The following is a 25392-nucleotide window of genomic DNA, read 5'->3' on the forward strand; positions in this document are numbered from 1 at the left end:
CAGCCTCTTGAGTAGCTAGGATTATAGGCCTGAGCTACTAGTACTTGGCCTTCTCTCCTTCCTTTCCCCTCTCCTCCTCTCTTCTCCTTTTGTCTTTCTCTGCACTACTCAAATCTATCAGAAGACCTGAATTTATTCTGGGGCAGGGGCAAAAGAAAAAAGGAACGCGCGCGCGTGCGCGCGCGCGCACGCGCGCACACACACACACACACACACACACACACACACACACACACACATTCTTTTTGTATGAAGAAAACCCATTATGTCCACTTTAAAAAAAAGGACGGTAAATCTAAAATATTTAAAAATTTCCAAAACAAAGTACAGTTCCTTTGGACAGCCTCTGAAAAGCTAATTATGTTGCACTGACTAAAGTCTCATGCAATCTCTACGGATAAGACTTCTTTCAGAATCAGAAGGCAGAACATGGAGAGGCAGGAAGAAAAGAATTCATCAAGTATGTTAATTCTGTATGATGCATTGATTTGTTTTATGTGTATATGTTTCTACTTTATTTTTTTTTAAGAAGTAGGTATGGCTTGGGGAGTAATTCAGAGATAGAGTATATACTTAACATGACTGAGCCTCTTTGTTAAACTCCAGCACTGATTGCAAAAGGAAAACAGAACAAAATCAGAAGTCTAAAGATACCACTTCTACCCACTGATGACACAATTTTGAGACTTCTGAATGCAAGGTGGAAGATATGGAAGTTTAAACAAAATAGGTAAGGTAAAAATCCAATTCTTAGGGAAAATTGAAAACAACAAAACACAGCACCTCTCCATTTGAATATGATCCTTCGCTTCTCCTGAATTTGCCTGTTATCTCCTGTACCTAGTTTGGTGGTCTAATACCTTACCCTTAGGTAACCAATTGAGACTGCTTATAACATACACTTTTTAACATGTAGGTGAGTACTCAACTAAATCTAGGACTATGTTAGTGACAATAGAATTCATTGTTATATGCACAAAACCATAGCTAAAACTATGAGTCAGAATGGAGAGTAATATTTAATTGCTTATTTAATATCTGAATATCAATTTTTCTATCAAACATTGTATTTTAGGGTATTTATTTTTAAGGCTCAAATCAGGGAGGATATTAGAAGAAGAAAGTTAGGTGACTCTAATTGCCCAGAACAGAAGTCTTAAAGCTGCTCTACAAGCCTGGTAGATAGCCAGGAAGTCTACAACTTCCAAGTATAAGAATCTTCCTCTTCCAACAGTGAGCTCATACTAAGTAGTGTGCTGAAAAGAGCATTAGCTAGAGCCTATGTTCTTTCTCATGATAAGCAATCTTGGAAAATCTGCCTCACTTCTAGAAGCCTCAGTTTCACTACTTGTGGCATAGTGGATAAGAGGATAGACTACAGCTTAACTGCCACATAGAATTGTGAAATTTGAGCCACTTACTGTTCCTCTTGGATCCTCAATAATCCTTATTTTGGTAAAGCCGGGAGTAAAAATAATGTACCAGCTAGGCATGCTTATAATCCTAGCTATTCAGGAATCTGAGATTTGAGAATCATGGCTCTCAGCCAGCTTCAGCAGAAAGTTCATAAACTGTTATCTCTGATTAACCATCAAAAATGCTTGAAGTAGACCTGTGGCTCAAGGGGTAGAACACTAACCTTGAGAAAAAAAAAAGCCAATTGATAGTTAAATGCCCTGAGTTCAAGCCCTAGTACCAGCACAAACAAAAACAAAATACGATATACAATATCTTACAATAACCCCTAAAGGTGACTACAATGAAGAATATTGCATTAGGACTAAATGATTACTGTATGTAAACCGTGTATACAGTAGCTATGCATAGAAGACGTTTGTTGTAATAAAGAGGTCAATCAAAGCACCTACTTTGAGAACAGATGTAAATCTTCAATCTTCTCTAAGTCCCTGCCAATGAGGTTAGAAAACTAAAATTCAGAAGGAATAAGTTGCACTGCTGCAACATTTCATAGGAACTAGAACAGCTGGGTTCAGAACCCATGAGAGAGCCTGAGCTCACATCTGATATTTGTAGTATAATAGTACATATTTGCCTTCAGTTACACAGTATTTCCTTTGCATAAAGACATAATACCTGGACAAGTTTTCATCTCTATTTTCTTCTCCATTCTTCTGTTCATTTTAATTCAATTCTAATTTTGCAATGGTGGGGATTACACCTGGGGCTTTGTGCATGATAGCTCCCACTGAACTATACTCCCAGCCCTCTTCAGCAGCTGAGGACACAGATTGTTCTTTGCTTGCCTCCTGCCCCACAATCAGGGCTCCTGACTCTGGGGAAGCTTGGTTGTGCACACTAAATTCCACAGCTGCTTGGTCCTATCCCAAAGTCTGGTTGATTAACTTGTGACTCCCATGGTTACATTAGTCTTTGACTCTACCAAAAAAAAAAAAAAAAAGAATTTTCTAGGTTGTCACAAGCAAAACAATGGTAAGGTCATTTTTTTAAAGGTAAAATTAGGCTCTTGATTCCTAAATTAGTCCTCACCTTTTTTCTTCTGGAATGTTCTCCAACAACATTTCAAGGAAAGTCTAGAAGAAGGGGGATAAAGCAATCATTAAAGATGTTCATCAATAAATAACTGCCTGAAACCATAACATACACCCAGAATTCCCAGCTGCTAATAGCTTACCTGCTAAGGGAGCTTGACCTAGACCAATTCAGTAGGCTGTAGATTTAATTTATTAATTTTCCAAGGCTTTAGTCTAATGACTTAAAGAGTTTTGTTTGTTAAAAACCACAAATACATTTAATAATTTTAAATAAATTTAAAAATGTAAAGTTCGTTATTGTGACCTAACCCAATAATTTATTTCATTTTGTGTTTGGCTATTTTCCAAAGGCTGGCCATTAAACAGAGTATTATCCCCTTCTTACTCATGTAAGAATTTGTCTAAATTCATAAGTTTAACCTAGATTGTCAACCGAACAATCAAACTCCAAGAGGCTAATAACAAACTTACAATGTGACTGCACTACTCTGTAGAAAAATAAATATAAAATCAAGATGATGAATATGCCAGTCAAGGAACAAAGACATCCTCAAATCCAAGGTTCAAGGGTTCCATTATACCTGCAGCCTCTTATACTGCTATGAAAATTCTCAACTGCTGATATTTGGGATGTTGCACCATAGAATTTTTTTAACCATACCAGGAGTGAGTAGCTTATGCCTGTAATCCTAGATACTCAAGAGGGTGAGATCTAAGGACTATGATAGTCATAGACCAAGCAGTAAAGTCTGTGAGACTCTTATCTCCAATTAACCACAAAAACTGGAATTAGTTGTGGTTCAAGTGGTAGGACACTAACCTTGAGTGAAAAAGCTACTGGACAGCACCCAGGCCCTGACATCAAGCCCCAGCACAAAAAGAAGAAGGAAAGAGAGGGGGAGGGAGGGGGAAAGAGGGGAGGAGGGAGGGAGAAAGAGAGAGAGAGGGGGAGGGAGGGAGAAAGAGAGAGAGCAAGGAAGGAAGGAAGGAAGGAAGGAAGTTAGGAAGGAAGGAAGGAAGGAAGGAAGGAAGGAAAGAAAGAAGGAAGGAAGGAAGGAAGGAAGGAAGGGAAAGAAAGAAGGAAGGAAGGAAGAGAAAGAAAGAAGGAAAGAAAGAGAGAAGGAAAGGAAGGGAAAGGAAAGGAAATTTTAATCTAAAAGCAGGATTTTACACACACATTCTGTTTCTTTCATTAAGGAAAATTTCAAACAAAAAAGAAAAATAGACAAACTAGGATAATTAACTTTTACATACTCACCAACTCACAGCCAATCCTATGCCATTCACTTCCCTGTCTCTAATATTATTTAGAAGTAAATGCTCAGTATCATATTTTCATCAACAAATGCTTTAATAAATATTTCTGAAAGATGTGGGGTGTGTGTGTGTGTGTGTGTGTGTATGTGTGTGTGTTTGTGTGTGTGTGTGTGTGTGTGTGTGTGTGTGTATGAGTGTGCTGGTCATGGGGTTTGAATTTAGGGTCTGGGTACTCTCTCTGAGCTTTTCTATTCAAGGCTAATACTCTACCACTTCTGGCTTTTTGGTGGAGGTGGTAGTAATTAATTGGAGATAAGAGTCTCACAAATTTTCCTCCTCAGGCTAGGTTCAAACTATCTTCCTAAGATCTCATCCTAACTAATGAGGTGCCTAATGAGGTCATTATCTTTTAAAATTAAATCATTTTATTATTAAAAAAATTATTTGGCTGAAGCCAGGCATTAGTGGCTCATGCCTGTAATCCTAGCTCCTTAGAAGGCTGAGATCTGAGGATTGAGGTTTGATGTCAGCCTGGGCAGGAAAGTCCTAGAGATTCTTATCTCCAAATAATAACCAGAAAACCAGAGTAGCACTGTGCTTAAAGTGGTAGAGCACTAGCCTTGAGCAAGACAGCTCAGAGACAGTGCCCAGACCTTGAGTTCAAGACCCAGAGGTGGCCAGAGGTGTGGTACAGTGGTATAGAACGTGCCTATAATTTTTAAAGAATTATTTTGCAAAATGTTGAATTTATTTATCACAATCTAATATAGTAATAGAGTTCTCTGTAAATAGGATATATTATTTTTTCATTAGCTCATTGGCATATTTTGGATTCTTAAAATCCAAGTACCATTTAGATTTACTAATTATTAGTAAGACATTAGTAAGAATGTCTTACTAATTTCACTTCATTATCTCCTTATAGCCCTACCCACCAAATGATCTCATATTTGCTTAGTAATTTATGCAAAATTATGTGGGAAAATTACATCAACTTAATGGTAAGGGGGAGAATTTAATTGCATGAAAAACAGGAAATTCATAATTAACCTTAATTCTGCCCTTTTGCCTTTTGCAATTACAATTGTGTCCTTTAACAAAACAAAACAAAACAAACCAGGATTGTAAAGCATCCCCCCACATCCTGAATTCCCCCACCCCATCCTGAATTTCCTGTGAATATAGGGTAAGTGCAGGAGGTCCCCATGAAGCCCTGCTTTATTTCCTAAGAAGCATATTTCGTAAATAAAGCCCTTCTAACCAGGTTCCAGTAGCTCACGCCTGTAATCCTAGCTAGTTAGGAGGCTAAGCTCTCAGAATCCAGGTTCAAAGCCAAGCAAAAACAGAAAAAGTCCATGAGACTCTTATCTGTACTTAACCAATAAAAAGCCAGAACTAGAGATGTGGTTCACGTGGTAGAATGCCAGCCTTGAGTGAAAAAGCTAAGGACCCAGGCCCTGAGTTCAAGCCTTAGTACTGGTACAAAAGTATAAAATAAAATCAAACCTTGCTTTCCAGCAGGTCACCATTCTGATGCATCTGTCTCCTCTTGCTTCAGAGCTGAGACCAGCAGGTAACACAGCAGTTAGCTGAACATGCCAATCAACGTGGAAATCACAGAATCCTAGCATCTGAACATCTCTAAGTTGTTCCCACAGGCTATAGGAATGTTCTTTCTACAGGACTCGCTATGCTTCTACACTATAATCCATCCAGTTCAAGGAGATACTTGTTTCTGGTCCAAGCAAGCAGTCTTTGTACCACCCATCAGTGGAACTGACCCAATTGTCCCTGCTTACTCCTTTTAAAGAACTAATCTGTAACTATGAAACATTCATTTTCCTGACTCATTTTCTTAAATTAGCATCTACCCCTGGAGTGGGCTTATGAAAAAGTCCTTCTGTACTCACCCAATACAATGAAACAAAAAGAAATGTGTCTTAGAATTATTCCTTCCCTCACATCCTCTTTCCACTTCTTTCATCTGTCTTCACACTTTCTTTCAGAGAACTCACAGTTTTGGGAAAGTAATTTACAAATCTTACCTGGACAAGGAGATTTCCCCCATGGCTCAGTCTTTATGAACCAAGTTAGCTAGCAACAAATAAGGGTCACAATTTGTAACCTCTTCAATATGCCCAAAACAAAACAACAAATAAAAGCCAAAAGCAAAACAAAAATAGTATTCTGAGAAGGGTATAGATTGAAATGGTTCCAAGGCCACATCACAGTCAGAAAATATGTTTCTTAAGATTTATTTTCTTTTTAGTCTCTACTCTCCTAATAATCTATATGCTAATCAAATCAATCTTTTTTTGGTCATCACCCAATAATGCTAAATTAAGCATTATAATTTTTTAAAAAACTAACACTGATTTGGGCACATGGCTAATTTGGTCATTATTTTTCAGTCATGGTGAAAGTATTCAATAAAAAGCAGGTGCATATAGATTCTACTGGATAAACTGTCACTGGATTGGTAATTATACAGGACTAGCAATTTGTATCAGATATTGTATAAGTAATTATTATGGTGTGGGAAAGAAGAAATAGGCAAAACAAATCATCAAAATGGCAAAGAAAGGACAGGATTGGCTGGGTAAAAACTGAGAAGAAATGAGATTATCAGGAAGAAGGAAGCCATTGTTAGACTTGAGAAGGGTTTGATTAGAGCTGGAGGGATGATAATACTGAAATGCTGGGGTGATGGGTAGTCAGAAGTGAAAGTACATCGCAATTGTTAGAAGTAAAGAATTCCTTTATTCAAGGAAATCTTTGATATAAGAAAAAGCTTGGATCAAGGCCTTTCCTTGGCAATAACTAACTAGTAATATAAACAAAAACATGACCCATAATTTTTTTAAATTAAAAAAGCAGCAAAAACTTGGCCAGCATCATCCAAACAAGGCAAAATGTCTAGCCTGCTGGCATAAACGTCAAAAAGAGGCAACCACAAGAAGAAGGCTGAAATTCCCCCATAGTTTCCAACTCTCCCTCTGTAGCTCCCCCAATATCATGCTTAGCAGTAGGAGTGCTGGTGAATTGCCAATCCCTGAAGATTCTCACAATTATCCACACATTTTGAGAGAAGTAGGCATATTTTTTATCTTCCATTTTATTGCAGAAGGACTAGAACTCTTTGTTGGAGATTGAGGGGCAATACACAGAAAGTAAATAGCTCAGAGTCATTCTGATAAATTGTGCAGGTATGCTGTAGGGCTCCAATATGAATTGAAGGAACAATCTTATTTGAGGGGGCACCTGCAATGGGAGAAAAAAAAACTATACCTAATATTAAGACACAGAAATCTTTGTTGTTGGTGGTCATGGGCTTGAACTCTGGGCTTAGGCACAGTACCTGAGCTCTTCAGCTCAAGGAGAGCACTCTACCACTTGAGCCATAGCACCACTTCTGGTTTTCTGGTGATTAATTGGAGATAAGAGTCTCATGGACTTTCCTTCCCAGGCTGGCTTTGAACTGTGATCCTCAGATCTCAGCCTTCTGAGTAATTAGGATTATAGGCGTGAGCCAGCAGCACCCAGCTAAGACACAGAAATCTTGACGGGGTTTTTAATGATTTTTTTTTTTTAAAGAGAAGTAGAATTCATTGAACAAAGACCATATACAAGTCTATGTAGTTTGGTCCCTTCATTCATCCATGTGTAATATGAAAGTTTCAGACTGTATCTTGGAGGTAGAAAAATAAGCCTTGTATTTATCCAATATATGTAAGAATGAAAAAATAAAAGATGGGGTCAGTACTAGCCATGCTGAGAGTGAGAAAACAAAGAAGACTATGTATCTATGTAACTAGAAGTAGGTAAACTATTGTAACCTAGAAAGAAACATAACACCTAATAGACAAAGGGTCCAAGGAACAAAAGAAAACATTCCATGAGTGCTTTACAATGTGAAATAAATTAATAACAATTAAAAAAGACAATATAAATTTACCAAAATGAAAGCTTATAAAAAGATGACAAAATAAAATGAGATGAATGGAAATAAGGAGCAAAATAATACCATTATAGGAATATTAATTTAAAAAACAAAACCCATCAATGAGTAAAAATGAAAGAAAATAACACTAATGATAAAGGGAAGAGAAACAAAGGACATGAAAAAGATAAAGCAATTAATAAATACTATATGTATAGAGACCAAGAAGTTACAACACTGGTTGGAGGGGGGGGGAAGTGTTTAAGATTCTTTGTTGCTTTGTATGTCCCTCCCCCACAGTATAACCCCTGCTTTCACTGTATTTGATGTCGGTATAATTTGTGGAGGGGAAGGGGAAAAACAAGTCGTTTAAATAAGGTGGACCCATTGCAACAATGAGAAGTACAAGTTGTCATGTCGAAAAGGAACTTTACAACTTTGGTGGGGGGGAGGATTGGTTGGGGGAGTTGGGGGGGGGAGGCTGGGAAGGGATGGGAAGGGGAAACAAAGGAGGAGGCTACAATGCTTGATAAGAAATGTACTCACTATCTTCCCCATGTAATTGTAACTCCTGTGTACAGTATTTTCACAATAAAAAAAAATTTTAGGTTTTGAAAAAAAAATTAAGACAACCTCACTGAAGAATAGAATCTAGTACTACAAAGAGTGTATTGTTTTCTGGAGAGCAGAGGGAAAACAATGCAGAACCATCCATACCATCCCATTTCCTAATTAAATTACTAAACTTGAGAGATTATGGAATTCTTCTTCTCTAAATGGTATAAGAGGGTAAAGTAAATTCAGAAGTTTTTTTTTTTTTTAAAGAGTTGTTTATTCTTAGAAGGTAGTGGAGATATGTCTATCAAGTTCTAAGGAAATAGAATGTGGATCAAAAGTACTGTATCTAGCTTTTTTGTTTGTTTGTTTTTGGTCAGTCATGAGGCTTGAACTCTGGGCCTGGGCTCTGTCCCTGAGCTCTTCAACTCAAGGCTAGTGCTCTACCACTTTGAGCCACTGTACCACTTCCGTTTCTGGTGGTTAATGGGAGATAAGAGTCTCATGGACTTTTGTGTCTGGGCTGAGCCTCCTGAGTCGCTAGGATTACAGGCATGAGCCACCAGTGCCTGGCTGGTCTCTAGCTATTTTTTAGTTTGAATACAAACCACAGTTCTCTCTTATTCTTAAGCAGTAAGAACTCAAAGTCATATGTGAAATGGCGACTTCAATATCAATTTGTTAATGAAATTCAGCCAACTAAGAGTTGATTCAAAATAAAATATTCAGGAATATGGAAGTTTTATATAAATAGGACTATCTTCTATGTATTTTTTGTGTTGTGTTTGTAATGTTGGGGTCTTTGTGCATGCTAGCAAACATTCTATTGCTAAATTACGTTCTATAGTTACTTTTGGATGATGGAATTTTGAATGATGTTTTAATTCCTTCTTTGTACTTTTCCATATTGCTTCACTTTTTGTAATGAGCACATAGCAGTTCAAAGAGCAGTAATTTCCAACTATAAAGCAAAGCTATAGTAATCATGACAATATGAAACTGTCATTATGTTAGAAATCGTGATCAATATAATTGAGATTCCAGAAATAAATTCTTAAATTAATGGTCATTGGTTTATTTTTTTTTAATTTTTTTTCTTTTAGGTCTGGTCGTGGGGCCTGAACGCTGGGCCTGGGCGCTGTCCCTCAGCTCTTCAGCTCAAGGCTAGCGCTCTACCACTTGAGCCACAGCGCCACTTCTGGCTTTTTTTTTTCTTTTTTGCTTATGTGGTGCTGAGGAATCGAACCCAGGGCCTCAGGCATGCAAGGCAAGCGCTCTACCACTGAGCCACCTTCCCAGCCCTGGTTTATTTTTTTCAAGGAAAGAAAACTAATAGTCTTTCCATGAAATATTTATGGCACAGATAGGTATTTATATCTAAAAGAATTAAGTTAGACCATTATCCTTACACCATAAGCAACTAATATAAATTAGGTCAGAAACTTAAATGTAAGAGCTAAAACTATAAAAGTTTTAGAAAAAAACATAGAAGTGAATCTTCAGGAACTTTTTAGGCAATAGTTTTTAGATATGGCAATCCTGGAGAAATAAGCAAGTAAAGAGAAAAGGGATAAATTGGACTTGTCAACAACAACAACAACACCCTTTTCCATTGTAAAGAATACTACCAGAAAAGTAAAAAAAAAAAAAAAGACACTATATGAAATGAAGGAAAATATTTATAAGTCAAATATTTGATGAGACATATCCAGAATATATGAAGTACTGTTTTAATATACTAATAAAAAACAATGTAAATAAAAAGTAAGTAAAGGAAAACTATGCATGGTGGAACACATCTATAATCCTAGGAGAAGCAAGAAATCATGAGTTTGAGACCAGCCTAAGCTATATAGTAAGACTCTATCTCAAAATAAAAAAAAGTCACAAAAGGGGATTCTCTTTAGTGCCCTCTCCAGCTGGAGTTTCTGCTACTTTCTTTCATGGCTTTCCATACACTTTCAAAGAAACTTTCCATTGTTAAAAAAAAAGGGAGGGGGGGAGGAAGAGGAAGAAAGGAGGAAGAAGGTAAAGAATTTTAATAGAAATTCATTGCCAATAAGAACATAAAAAATGTTTCACAGCAATAGCCACTAGAGAAATGCAAATCAAAACCATCATGAAATATAGTTTTACACCAGAATAACCAAAAAAAATCAAAAGGCAGTAAGTGTTGACAAGCATGTAGAGAAACTAGAATTCTTGTACTTAAATGGTATGAAACCACAAGACAGTTTCTCAAAAATCTGAAAACAATTGCCATATAATTCCAGTTCTAATATATACATACACAAAAGAATTGACAGCATAGACTCAAACAGATATTTAAGCACTAATGTTTTTTAGCAGCATTAGTCACAACAGCCAAAAGGTGTGAACAACTCAAATAAATGTACATGAATGCTGAATGGATAAACAAAATATGGTATGTATTTCCAATGGACTATTGAAAGGAAAATAATGACTACAATGTGGATGACCCTTGAGGCCATTAGGCTAAGTGAGGTAGGCAGACACAAAAGCATGAAAGGATAAAAAAAATTGTGTAGTTCTACTCACATGAATAAACTATAGTAGTCAAGCCAATAGAAACAGAGAGTAGAATGGTGATTGCCTAATACTGAGGGCTGAAATACTTAGAAATGACTGCTTAATGGGTTCAAAATTTCTGTTTGGGAAGATGAAAAATTTATGGAGAATAGATGATAGTAATGGTTGCCCAAAAATGTAAGTGTACTTAACTCTACTTAAGTGTATACTTAGGAATGGATAAAATGGTAAATTTTGTGGCATGTATATTTTATCATAATTTAAATATCGTAATTTAAAATGTTTTAAATGGAGCGAGGGATATAGCTCCAGTGGTAGAGCATTTGCATAGCAAAGTGTGAGGCCCTGAGTTGAAAGCCAAGTACTAACAACAAAAAAATACGAAGCTGATCATTCAAAGTTGATCACTTGAACTCAAGATCAAGACCAGTCTAGGCAACATAATAAGGCACACAGAAAAGAATGAAGCACTGATGCATATATACTGTTTAATCTTGGAAACATGTGATGTAAAGCAGATACAAAAGATTATATATATATATGTATATATAATACATGTGATTTGCTTCTATGAAATACGTATAATAGACAAATTCATAAACGTAAAAAGTAGATTGGTGGTTATCTTCCCTATGGGGAAGTGACTGCTATAGATTTTTTTGAGATTGATAAAGATATTCTAAAAATAGATAATTCTATTGAGAGTGGTAGCTCCCATCTGTATACCTAGCTTCCCCAGAAGAAGAGATTGGGAGGACTGTACTTCAAGACCACCCTGGGAAAAAGTTCAAGGGACTGTATCTCAACCAATAAAGAGCAAGACATGGTGGCTTGTGCCTTCTATCCCAATTATGTGGAAAGCTTGAAATACAAGTAAGAGGATCGTGATCCAAGAAGGGCAAAAGTGAGACCCTGTTAGAAAAATAATGAAAGCAAAACAGGAGTGGAAACAGCTCAAGAGATAGAGCTTATAACTATTAAGCAAAAATCTCTGAGTTCAAGTCCCACTATGGTAAAAGATTTTTTTAAAAAAATAAGTAATGTTGGTGAGCATAAAATTTTATAAACACACTAAAAAAAAAAAATCACTGATTAGGTGGGTGCTGGCTCACGCCCATCATCCTTGTTACTCAGGAGGCTGAAATCTGAGGATCACGGTTTGATGCCAGCCCAGGCCAAAAAGCCCTATGAGAATCTTATCTCCAATTAGCCATTTAAAAACCAGAAGTGAAGCTGTGGCTCAAAGTGGTAGAATGCTAGCTTTGAGCAAAATATGTCAAGGACAGTGTCCAGGACCTGAGTTCAAGCCTCACAACTTACAAAGAACGCTCCCCCCCGCCCCCCCCCCCCCCCCCGCCCCACTAACTAGAGCACTTTTTTTGTGCCAGTTCTCGGAATTTAACTCAGGGTCTGAGTGCTTAAACTCAAGGCCTAGACGTTGTTCCTTAGCCTTTTTTGCTCAAGGCTAGCACTTTACCACTGTACTTTACCACGTAAGCCACACCTTTTCTTCTGCTTTTTGATGGCTAGTTGGAGATAACAGAGTCTCAAGAACTTTCCTGTCCCAGGCTGGCTTTGAACCTCAATCCTCACATCTCATCCTCCTGAGTAACTAAGAATATAGGCATGAGCCACAGGTATCCAGCCTAGAGCTATTTTGAAATATGATTTTTATGGTATGTGAATTATATCTGAATATATGTGAATTAAGGTTCTTAAAGAGTCAAGCAAAGAAAAATTGATCAACTTGGTTGAGAGAGTACTAAATGGACCTTTAGGAGTTTATGAGAAATCAGAATCTCAGAAGTCACAGTAAATACAAGGTACTCATTTGACACAGCAGGAATTTGGACTTATCAGTCAACCAACCATATGGTACTTGTAAACTGATTCTTAAATCTCTCTCTACTAGCTACTTAAAAGATTAAAAGAATTCAGAAATGTACCTATGTCTTCTTGTTATACTCATGTTATTCCCTCCACATATGTTCAGATTATACATATGTATCCTTTAGCTCTAACATGGATAATGTAGCTCACAAGTTTATGTGAGTGCTAGGTGCTGGTGGCTCACATCTATAATCCTAGATACTCAGAAGGCTGAGATATAAGGATTGAGGTTCAAAGCCAGCCCAGGCAGACAAGTCTGTGAAACTCTCATCTCCAATTAGCCAGCAAAAATTGGGTGCATCATTTGTTCTCTGTCAGCTATGAGGACAACTTTTTGAACCTCTCACTCTTTGTTAGATTTCTTGCTATGTGCTGCTCTACTTTCTTGCTATGTGCTGCTCTACTTTGCTCCTACTTTGTGAACTGACAAGGTCTTTCTCTGATAGTTTTATGTCTGAATAGTTCAATATGTATTGCTATTAATTTGTTTATCAAATATTCATGGCAGATCTACTGTAGTCAGCCATGTATTATATATAGGTGAAATAAAAGGTCCTACTGAGTGGAAGCAATAGAAAAAAACAAACACTCCAGAAATTAAAATATGATTATAAATATAACAGCAATGACACTGAAGACAATCAACAGGGCAGAGGAGTAGAGAAGAGGCTGATGCCTATGTGTCATCAGCTAGGATGACTTTGACACTGTGGCATCAAATGATGATCCAAGGGTTCCAAGTAGAAAATCTTGTAAAGATAATTCCAGGCAGAAAAAATAATAGTCTTAGTTTGTTCTTGTTGTCAATGTCATTTAGGACACAACACTTTTACTGTTTATCACTATGCAGGACATTGCTTTGGGGTTACAACTTGTCCTTGAACTCTCAGGAGCTTGCTCTCCCCCTAGACCAACAATTCCCTTGTATTCACTTCATTAACTTTCTCTTTTTCCCCCTTGCATAAAATGCTAAATCTTCCTCCTGTTTTTCATACTGACATCATCCAATCCCCCCATGCTACATTACCTCCCATTGCATATCAGGTTCTCATGAGGACCCATAAATTACCTGTGAAAGAATCAACTGCCCATGAAACATGTGCACAAATTTTCTTAAGAATGAAAAATAGGTTTCATCTCCAAGGGTTCTGGCAAGAAATCGCAGAAGGAAGTAGCCCTAGGAGAAAAAAAGAAGAGAGAAAAACAAAGATGCTTGTGCTTCCCCACACAAGCACTATGCACTCTGTGTATGCAGAAGGTGCCACCTTTCTCTCCCAGGCTACCCTTTATATTCTGACCAGGAAGGATGGGCATGGACATGAAGGATAGTCTTTAGCCCCCTTGTTAACGCTAAAACCACCTGTTTTGACCTGGTTCACATGAATCAAAAGAAAAGAGAGGCTCAGTACCTCTCTTCTTCAGCCCCCAGGATTAGCGATTTCAGCCTAAAATGCTTCCTTTTTATCCATTTTCCAGGTGGAAACTTAACAGCAATTAGAAAGTTTGACTGACCTGAAGTGGCCTAGGGTATGAAGTGTTTTAATTAGTGGGCACTAAGATTCTGCCTCGGGAAATGTCATTACAGTGTTGATTTTTTTTTTTGCTTTACTTCAAACATATTGCTAATCTTTGTTATGTAATTGTTTAACTTAAAAGTAGCTTCTGCCGTTAATTGTTCAGTTACCTTTAAATAGTGAACCTGCATGAATGTCTTCTCTGGATTGAGTCCATGTTTGACAACAGATGCTCCTGAGTCACTCACATGGCCAGTTTTCTCTTTTCTGGGTCTGAAATGATATAATAAAAATTTCTTTGAGTACAGCATATTCATAACTACTTAGGGCATAGTAGCGTCTTATTTCTTATTTTTAGAGCTGCTTAATAGTGTCTTAATTAAATTCAATAGTATAAGGTATAATTTAAGAGGGTTTATATTGCAAATTCATATAGTGAACAAGGAGACATTTTTATTTAGGTTGGCAACTTGAGGTTGGCTATTGGCAATATGTTATATCATCCTATCCAAGATGAAAGCCTGCCAGACCCTCAAGGAATCTAAGCTTCAACATGAATTATTTAAGAACTTACCATTTCTTGGTGTGAATGATGGACTGGGAAAGGCAATGGAAAAATGTAGCCTTACTTGAGAAATTAAAGAATGAGTGTATGTGTGTGTACGTGTGTCTGTATGTGTATTTTTAAAAACTGAAACATTATCTACCTCTCTGAATTTACACTTAATAATTAAGCTACCTTTAAGAATTGCTGGCATTTTGAACCCATTTTCGAACCACAAATTTAAAAAAAGGTGGCAAGTGCTCCTGTTTTAGATTAGGTGGTAGTATCAGAAATCAGAGTCTCCAGTCTCCTCAAATAAGAGAAATTGAGGCATACAACAATTGGGTCTCGGCTTACAGTCTTATGACCAGTTTTGATTTGCAGTGACAGGATTGAGCCCATATCTCCTTATTATTCAATATATTTTAAGAAGACAGGAACTCCAAAAAAATGGGAAAAAAAGGTTTTTTTTTTATTTTACTTTTTGTGGTTCTTTCTTGTTCCTTTCTGTTTTTTCCCCTTTTGTCACTGCCTTTCATTTCTGTGCCTTTTGTATTGTATGTAAGTATCTGATTTGGGGAGGGGAAGGGAAACACAGAAATGGTGGGACAAAGAGTGACTAATTCAGCAATGCTACTCACTAGACACTATGTTGGAAATGAAACTATACAACTTGGGGGGACAGGGGTAAGGAGGGAAAAATTGGGAGAAAATTAAGGAGGGGGGTATCACTGTTCAAAAGAAATGTACTCAATACCCAATTTATGTAACTGTAACCCCTCTGTACATCACCTATACAATAATTTTTTTTTAAAAAAAGAAGATAGGAAAATATAGTACAAGGTTCAAAGCTGTTGGAATCTGAAAGAATGAATATCAGCCTTTCTTCTGGCCTTTACTAGCAGGTTATTTAAATTTTCTGTCCTTCAGTTTACTTGCAGTAAAATAATAACAGTCTTTCCTACCTTCTAGGTGCTGTGGAGAACAATTGTAATAATATATTGCAAAGCCTCTAGCAAGCGCTAGGAATATAGAAACTATTCAATACAATTAATAACATATTCTAACTGCTTTAGAACAAAGAATTCCTGACATAGCTTTAGACAACTATGCCAGGACACTACCCCAGCAGACACAAGTCTGTGGTGACCAGCCACCAGAGAAAATTACAGAGTTTCAGTTTTCTTATATGATCCCTGACTTACATACATGACCATACTTGTATGAATAACTAGCTCCTTTCCTCACTTCAGGCTCCACTGAAATTCTCAGCTCTTTCCTCCTGCTCTCAAGTTGGTCTGGGACAGATTGTTTTCACAGAGAAATAAAAGACACACCAGATCTGCTAGGTGTGCCCATAGTCTTGGGAAAAGATGGCTTCTCCAGAAATGACCTGAATTTACACCAGATTGCCCAACCCCAAGACAGGGCAGAGGTGCTGGGAGTTTCTTGTGTCCTTCATTGAGAGTATGAAAGGGAAGGAACACAGAAGGATGATGCCAATCTCTTGACTTTCAGGCTCTGGTTCCAAATGATGCTTTTAGTGGCTGCTTTTTCCCCTTTGCCTAAAAATGTCCTTCCAGATCAAATCCATCCCCTACTCTCTTCCACCACCCACTCCAAGAAAATTCTTTTATGCTGACAGCATCTTCCAGCAAATGGATAAGTCTCCCAGAGCTTCCTTTTAAAGTAGCTTTGGAGCCAGCAGCAGCCGGGCACAGGCAAGCTTTGTGAGAAGTCACAGCAGTGTTTTTCATGAGGAAACGACACTCCATCAATGGAGAAGGAAAACTTCTATCTGTGTGTGACCTGTGTGCTCATGATCCCAGGTCTGTGATCAGATACAAAGTGGGGGAGAAAGCAGAAGACCACTGACCTTTCCCGTGCAATAACACAGGTAAAGCTCATAGCTGAGTGAAAGACATCAGACCCACAAAGAATAAACCCCACAAATGGGCAAAACTGAACAATGAACACTCAGAGCCCACTGAGATTGGAGCTGCTCAAGTTTGAGACCAGTCTGGGATACACGGAAAGATCGGGTCTAGGTGTGAGGGGAAATTAGGGGAAAAAATAGCTGCACATACACATTATGTAAAAATAAAGGGAAATCGTTTAGAAATGGGGGTTGCTGTTCATGTGCTGTGAGCACATTGGACTGAGCCCACTATACCTGAGGGCCAATTAAATGTCTTTGAAATGACAATGCAAAATACATGAACAACCATGGCAAGTCCTATTGGCTCAACTTACTCCATTTTATTCTATCTTCTTCCATGCCTGCTTTACAATGAATCCGAAAAGCTCATTTTCCAAGTGTTCCTTGTAACTATGAAGGCAAAAGACTTAGTCTAGGCCAATAAGACATACATAAGCAAGTATCTACTAAGGTTGTAAGTAAGGTTCTAGGAAGGCTCTTGCCTATTATACAGAGTGGAAAATATGACTAGTACTGTACTTCTGCCCTCCACACAATGGATAGAAGTACAGCAGCCATCTTGCAACTGTGAGGCAACAATGGAAAGTAGAAGGAAATGAAATAAAGTCTTTAATGACATCATTCAGCTCCTGGCCGGCATACTGCTTGACTTCTGAGTTCCTATTATGTGAGAAAAATAACCACAATTTGTTTAAGTTGATATCACTTTACTATTAATTGTAGCCAGATTTGTTCCTAATAGCTGGACAATTGGACTAGTACTAAGCTAATATGTCCTGGTTATTTTCTATGCCATTTACTCTGCCAAACTCTCCTTATACATCAAGACCTCCACCCCTCATTAAAAACTTCATGACTCATCTAGCAATTATGACCATTTATAAGCTACAGAAAGTGAGCCCTAGAGGATATACAAAGCTGGGTAGTGGCTGAGTATACAGGTCAGAATCCAGGTCCATGGGGCACCAAAGCAAGTGCTGTATTTTCTTTACCTGTAAAGTCTGTGATGAAGCTCAGATAACATGAAAGCATTTTGTAAATGCAAAAATAGTAATCATCTCCTAGACATTAAACTCCAGTATTTATCCCTTGGCTATAACACATGGAAGAGATCAAGTTACCAAGGTCATCGGGGCTCTAATGCCCTTGGTTTTTGTTGTACCTGGCACCAAATGCAACAACAGAGATAGACATGACCTTTTCCTTTCCTACTGCCCTCACAGAAGCCACGTGGATAAAGAGCAGACAGTGCTATTTGATACACAGTGATGTGATATGGAATTGAGCCCCTTGAAGGAAGAACCAATCTTGCAGGACTATGAGCAAGGGTTGGATTTGGGGAAATGCCTCTGTGAGGTGTTCAGGCATGTCAGCTGGGTCTGAACACTTACTGCTCTGTCCCAGCCCAGCAAGGCCATCTGCCAACTCACGTCTCATATCCTTCAGCAGTCAATGTGAGAGCCATGAGATTTCTGCATCTATAAACCCAGAATTGCTGTGCCTGAGCCAGGGACTAGGCATCCCAGAAATGAGACAGAAGGGAATTAGTGAGCATTTCAATGTCCCTACTGCCTATCACTGGTAGCAGAGCTGCACTCAATCCACATTAATAAGGGAAGTGATCCACTACCCACCCTGTGTAGAAATTGGCCTCCTGATACCCATCTGTACCCCAAATGCACAAGACCTCTAGGGGAAGCAGAAGAAAGGCTGGTTAAGAACTTTGGCATGAACCTTGACTCTGCATGTGACTTTGAGTATGACCTCATGAAGCCCATGTCATCAGTAAACAGAAGGAAATGATAGTAACCTTGGTGTCTCCATGGGTTGTGGTATCTAAGTGTATTATCCTGTGTTCCTGCTGGCATTTAATGAGCATAATATAAACACTGCTATTATCACTCTAATGCATTCTAATAGGGACTGAAGGAATACCTTCTGACCAGCAAAGGCCAAAAAAGTGGGTCCCCTGACATGGGTGAGATACTATTATTGCTGGGGAAATGCTGCTCAGGAGCTTTCCATCCTACTACTGTGGTGACTTCTCTAGTAAGTCTAAACTATTTTTTAATTGGGTACAACATAGCCTTGTATCTTCCCTTTTAAGCACAAAACTTTTAAGGGTAGTTTTTAAGGCTTGGTAGAAAGAAAGAGAGAAAGAAAGAAAAAGAGAGAAGGAGAAACAGGAAGAGATAGAAAACAAAAGGAAAGAAAGAGAGAGAAAGAGAAAAATGGAAGGAAGTAAAGAAAGAAGGAAGGAAGGAAGGAAGGGAGGGAGGGAGGGAGGGAGGGAGGGAAGAAAATCCATAAAAGCTACTTAAGGAAATAAGACAGATTTTACACATTCATTCCCTTTAGTCTATCCTACTCTAAAGAGATTACTAAAACTCTGGATTAAAAAAAATAATAAATGGAGTCAATTTTAAGCTCGTTTTTGGGGGAAGGGGAAAGCAATTTCTTCATAAAATGTATGTTATGAAAGCTTGCTACTAATTAGCCCTTGTAGTGCCGCCAGAGGACTGGAGAAAGGATTATGGACATGTTTAACTAATAAATTGACTTTGTATCTGAGCTACTGTTCACTGGCAAGTTTGTGAGCTTTTCAAAATGGATTCAACAGTGGTTGGACATGAAGGACTTTCCCCAATGGGACCATTATCCTGTAGCCGACACAGTGGGCTAGCACTCTGGTGTTGAAAAAGGCAATTGCCAAGATGATTTAAGACAGATGGAGGCATCTCTCTGAGGAGCCACAGGAAAATGAGGAAGGCCAATGAGCCAGTGATTGGCACTATAGGAAAGAGAGGTCAGCTGCTAAAAAAAAAAAAAAGGTGATACAGCAGGCACAATTGTGGAAAGCTCAAAGGAACTCCACAAATTTTGCAATGCTGGTAGGAAAGTGAAAGACACTTAGAAAAGCAATAAGCATCACTATAAAACTAATAATATCAGGTTTGGAATGGGAATAAATCAGAAATTATATTCTAACAGGGAAAAAAACTTAAGAAAAAAAAATCTAGGAACAGATTAGCATAATTATCTGATCACCATATTTCCATGCTAGCCATCACAATAGATGATTTGAATACATTTTTCAAAGGAGACAGAAAGGAAAGTAGAAAGCATGGAATCCAATTCGACTACCCAGGGAGTTTTTGGTTGGGGTGAACTTTCAAAAGACACTTGCAGAAGATGAATGGAAGAAGGGTGTGCTGGAGAGAAGATAGACCCAAACCAAACATGAGAGATTAGAAAACTTATTGCCAGGAAGGCAATGGCTCAGAATGAGCTGATGCTAACAGAAAATGCTCAGGACAACACCAAGGGCATTTGATATGAGCACGGGAGCCTCCAGAAGTCAAGGCTGTTGAGAGGTGACAGCACTACTTGGCTCTCGCTTGCTTCAATTTTTCTGCCAAGGAGAATGAGTTTTAAGCTATCCGTGCCAGACAAGCTCTGCAGTGGAGTTGTTGTCTGGCACAGATATGAGGTCTTTGTTATCCCGTACCATTCCAAGCAGGTGGAGGGACAGACCACAGCTCTGAGATCACAGGTTGCATGAGGGATTAAATCACAGAGACAATGGGAAAGGAGGTGATAGAAGTAGAGAAACACCTAGTTTGCAAAGAAAGTGGGAATTTAGAGGAGATGAGGCAAATTTATCATGAAATTATTGAATAGTTTGTGAGCATTTAGAAGAAAAATGATGATCTACAGGAATTAGCATGGGGCCCCAAGGGCCAGGGCAGAAACACCCCACGACATGGTAGCAAAGCAGCTAGCAGAATAGATGCCATGGTGTGTGCTAGTGAATGTCTAAGTAGTAGTTTCATGGCTTCATAAAAGCAGAACTCCAAGGGTGTGGATTAATTATTTGCTATAACCTGAAGGGGAGTCCTCAGGACTCGGCCTAAGGAATGAGGATTTACTGGTTTAACGTATTTACACATGAGCTGAAGCTGGGAGTTCACCTGGCTGACCCACAGACAGTCAAGAAAAGTAGCATAGTTGAGGCCAGCTGGGGCAAATGTCAGTGACACTCCATTCGAACAAGAAGCCAGGGAATGCTTAGATAGAAGGATCATTGACTGAGGCCAGCCCTGGATGAAAATAATGGAAGTCTACTCCCAAAATAATGAAAGCAAAAAAGGGTCTTAGGGCATAGCTCTAATAGTCCAATACCTGCCTAGTAAATGCAAGTCTTTGTATTTAAACCCTAGTACTACAACAAACAAGCAAATAAAAACTAGTGACCAGAGGCTAAAAAGAGACCCAATTAATAAGAAATCAATATTCAGTAGGAATTAAGAGATTTTAAAAATCTCTTAAGCCAGGGGCCAGTGGCTCAATGCCCACTACTTGGGAAGCTGAGATCTGAGAATCGTGGTTCATAGCCAGCCCAGGCAGGACAGTCTGTAAGACTCTTATCTCTACTAGACTACCAAAAGAAGTGGAAGTGCAGCAGTGGCTTAAGCGGTAGAGTGCTAGCCTTGATCAAAAGAAGCTCAGGGACAGTGCTCAGGCCCTGAATTTAAGCCCTAGGATCAGCAACCTCCTCCTCACCCCCTGCCAAAAAAAAAAAAATCAATGGATTACCTATGGAAAGAGTATAGCACATTAAATTGTCTATAAACCCAATACACAGGAAGAGGCAACTGATACGGCTTCCAAAAAGTAAGCTCAATGGCAGGTTGGATCAATAGGAGGAACTGGATTAAAAATGGGAAATACTGTGGAGCTGGGTTCTCAAGTCAGTGTCCCTGGTCATTGGATCAGCCCTGACACTTAGCTGTGTAAACATGGTGACCAGTTTCACACCTCTGCACCTATTTCCTCATCTACAAGTCAGGGAGAAAAGATAGAACCTTTACACTTATCATAAAGGACCAATATACCAATTAATTTAAATAATGTTTTTAGGGTACTTAGAACAGTGGCATATATAGAAAGCACTCAATGAATGCTAAGGAGATTTAAAAAAAAAAAAAGAGAGCTGGGCACTGGTGGCTTACACTTGTAATCCTAGCTGTAATCTCAGGAGGCTGAGATCTGAGGATCTCAGCCCAGGTAGGAAAGACTGTGAGACTCTTAATGTCCAATTAACCACCAAAAAGTCAGAAGTGGAGTGTGGCTCAAGTGGTAGAATGCTAGCCTTGAATGGAAAAAGCTCAGGGACAGCACCCAAGCCCTGAATTCAAGCCCTAGGACTGACATAAACACACACACTCACACACAAAAGGCCAAGTGTCAATGGTTCACCCCTGTAATCCTAGCTGAGATCTAAGAGGCTGAGATCTAGGAGGCTGAGATCTAAGAATCACAATTTGATGCCAAGCTGGGCAAGAAAGGCCATGAGACTTCCCCTTTTCCCTTAGCCTTGAGTGAAAAAAAGTAAGGGACAGTGCTCAGATCATAAGTTTAAGCCCCAGTACTGGGGGAAAAAAAACCTACCACCACAACAAACATAAAAACAAAACCATAGGATCAAGGAGAAAGAAGCAAGGTAACATGCCATGACAAGGAGAACAGATATTGGGCTCAGAAATACACTTGTGAGTGAACCCAGATTTTGTCCTTCTTTTCTAGATGATCCACCTCATTTGTCACAAGTGTGACACAAGTTGTCACAGGTTGCTGCTCTGGGCAGGTATCCTATTGAGAGAAAAGACTCTTGTCAACGAACAGCAATCATGGGCCAGGCCCAAGAAGGCAAATGTTTTTCCATGCTTGTGACAAGTATAACAAACTTACCAAAAAATCCCATAACTTATTGGTCAGAAAATGAAAGACAGTTACTTTCAGATAGGTGGATTATTTTGGCAGGAAGGTGTTGCTTGTACAACTCTGGAGGAAAGAGCTACAAAGATGGGGCTGAGGCTAGAGGAGGCATATTCCAGCCCCGTCTCAAGAAGGCCATCCTAAACTCAGCCTCTTGGCTGAGATTTGGAGTCGAGAAACACTGAAGAAGATTGGAGGCCATCCCTGTGGGATAGGGAAGGTTAGACAAGACCATGTTGAGGTCCCTTCTAACTAGAATCTGTGATTTGAAGAAATCAAATAGCCTACCAGTATTGATTAAGTTGCAGCATTTAGGGAAAAAGAATCATTATTCATTACAATAGTCAATAGGCTTGTCACATAGCCTTGGCTTTTCTAAATCAGATTTAAGAGTGATTCTTTTTTTAAAGTAACTAAATTTAATTAGGTGCCAGTGGCTCACACCTGCAATTCTAGATATCAAGTAAGCTAAGAGCTGAGGATTATAGCTTGAAGCCAGCTAAGACAGATGAATCTGGGGGACTCTTATCTCCAATTAACCAAAAAGCTGGAAGTGGAGGTGTCGCTCAAGTGGTAGAGCACCAGCCATGAGTGAAAAAAATAAACAAGAGCTTGAGGTTTTGAATTGAAGCTCTAGTATTGGCATAAAAATAAAAGCAACTGAACTGAATTAAAGCACATATATTAGGTGATAGAATTAACTTATAGAATTAAAGAAACCATATGGGTTTTTTTTTTTTTTGCCCTTCAAGTGTTTAATGGTTGTGGTTTTTTTTTATTATACTTTTTACAGTTATTTTTGGGGAGAGTGTACTATACCTGAATTGATATCCTCATGACCACATTTCTCTCTTCAGGATTAAAGTAATTATAATGAAATCCGGGCTGTCTGTCAGTCTGCATGCAATATGCATTCAGAACTCAGGAATATAGGAAGCCTAAAAATTATAAGATGCAAAAGTAGAAAGAGTAAAAATGGAAGGATTTTTTTGTACTGAGTTATCAAAAAAAAAAAAACACTAGAAATCATGACTTCATCTTAGAAAGAAACAAATGAGACAAATACCAGCTTCATGTTACCAGAGATGGCTAGAAGCATGGTTTGAACCCCAACAGCAGGTACAGTGCTATGTGCTGAGATAATGGGAAAGGTGGCCTCAGCTTAAGAATCAAAGAGGAACAGATGGTTTGTGGGAGATGAGGATTTTCCCTCCACTGTGGAGAACAGTATGGCCCTTAGCGTGAAGGCGGCAGGAAGTGGAAGTCTTGCCTAGTTTTCAGCCTAACACATAGCAGGATGTACAACAGGATGAGGAGTCAAGAGTAGATCTCTTTCCAATCTTATTGGCCATTGTGTCCCATCTAGATTTTATATTTCACATGCTGTGCATGGTCTGTGTCAGACCATTTGTTGCAGCATTGCTTGTGTAAGCAAATTACCAAAATGTCCAATGGTTAACAAATGTTCAATGGTTAATAATGGAACACTCCTGGAATATTTAGTTTACTAAAAAAGACCTGTATGTGTTGATAGTGCACAAATAGCCAGAATTATATATAAGAGGAGAATGGAAAGAATAGCATAGGATGGAAAGTGAGAACATGTAGCCTCGTGTACATATGCTCAGACTTCAGGGATTGTCTTGAGGAAATGAATCATCACAATGTGGGAGTGTTAGCTCTTTCTGTCTCTCTGTTTCTCTATCTCTGTGTGTCTGTATGTGTATGAGAGAGACAGTGCAAGGGCTTGAACTCAGGGCCTGGGCGCTGGCCCTCTGCTTTTTCACTCAAGGCAAATGTTCCGCCCTTGAACCACAGATACCCACTTTATCTTTTGATGGTTAATTGGAGATAAGAGTCTCCTGGACTTTCCTGCCTGGGATGGCCTTGAATGGTGATCCTCAGATCTCACCCTCTTGATGCTAGGATTATAGGCATGAGCCACCAGTACCTGGCTTGCCTTTTTTTTTTTTGGGTGGTGGTGCTAGTTGACTCTTGTACATATTAGGCAAGTGAACCGCTGAGCTACATCCCAGTCCCAAGTTGTCTTTTTAGTTTCTTTTGAAAGAGTCCTTTGAAATGCATAAGTTTTACATTTTGATGAAGTCTAACTTATTGATTTCCCTACCTTTGGACTGTTCCCTGCATTAGGTGTCATATCTAAGAAACTACAATCTAATCCAAGATCATAAAATTTGCACTTATTTTTTCTATTAGTTTTACCATTTTAGGTCATACATTTGGTCTTTGAACAACTTTGAGCTAGTTTTCATACATGGTATGAAGCAGAGGGTCCAGTTTCATTCTTTGGCTTGTGAATATTGTAACTATTAGTAATGTATCTTTTGTTTGTTTATTATAGTACCAGGGATTGAATTTAGGGCCTTGGATTGCTCAGCTTGTTTGCTCAGGTGGTGCTCTACCACTGGAGTCATATCTCCAGCTTAGCTCTTTGCTGGTTTTTGGACATGGAGTCTTACAGACTTTTCCACCTAAGCTGGCTTTAAGCCACAATCGTCTGGATCTTTAACAAGGATTATAGGGGTGAGCTACTGGCTCCTGGTTATGTGGCAAATTTTGAGATTAAGAAGTGTGATCCCTCCAACTTCATTGTCCTTTTTCAAGATTGTTTTGAATATTCTCAGTGTCATGCATGTTTAAAGTGAATTTAAAGATCAGTTTATCTATTTCTGTGAAAGGCAACTGAGATTTTGACAGAGATTACATTAGATCCATTAGATCAGTTTGGAAAGTATTTCCATCTTAAAACTTTTAAGGCATCCAAGTCACAAACAGATGTCTTCCAGCCTATTTAAGTCATTAATTTTTTTGGCCCATGTGCTTGCAGTATGTGTTGCACTTCGTTAAATTTATTCCTAAATGAATATAATTTTTATTGTACTGTAAATAAG

At 38.6% G+C, this 25392-nt stretch overlaps 1 protein-coding gene across 1 annotated transcript in view; it reads right to left on the reverse strand.

Annotated features, from left to right (window-relative positions):
* Positions 1-25392, reverse strand: part of LOC122113612 (aminopeptidase O (putative)) — a 344600-nt gene that overhangs the window by 110345 nt on the left and 208863 nt on the right. Inside the window, exons 8-10 of the mRNA XM_042686676.1 lie at positions 14390-14492; positions 13775-13882; positions 2509-2552 (exon numbers count right to left, since the gene is read on the reverse strand). Coding sequence (XP_042542610.1) covers positions 2509-2552; positions 13775-13882; positions 14390-14492 — 255 coding nt within the window. The remainder of the gene's footprint in view (positions 1-2508; positions 2553-13774; positions 13883-14389; positions 14493-25392) is intronic.

This window comes from Dipodomys spectabilis, unplaced genomic scaffold (genome assembly GCF_019054845.1).
Source record: "Dipodomys spectabilis isolate Male_0828 unplaced genomic scaffold, ASM1905484v1 ptg000098l, whole genome shotgun sequence".
NCBI classification, from domain to species: domain Eukaryota; kingdom Metazoa; phylum Chordata; class Mammalia; order Rodentia; family Heteromyidae; genus Dipodomys; species Dipodomys spectabilis.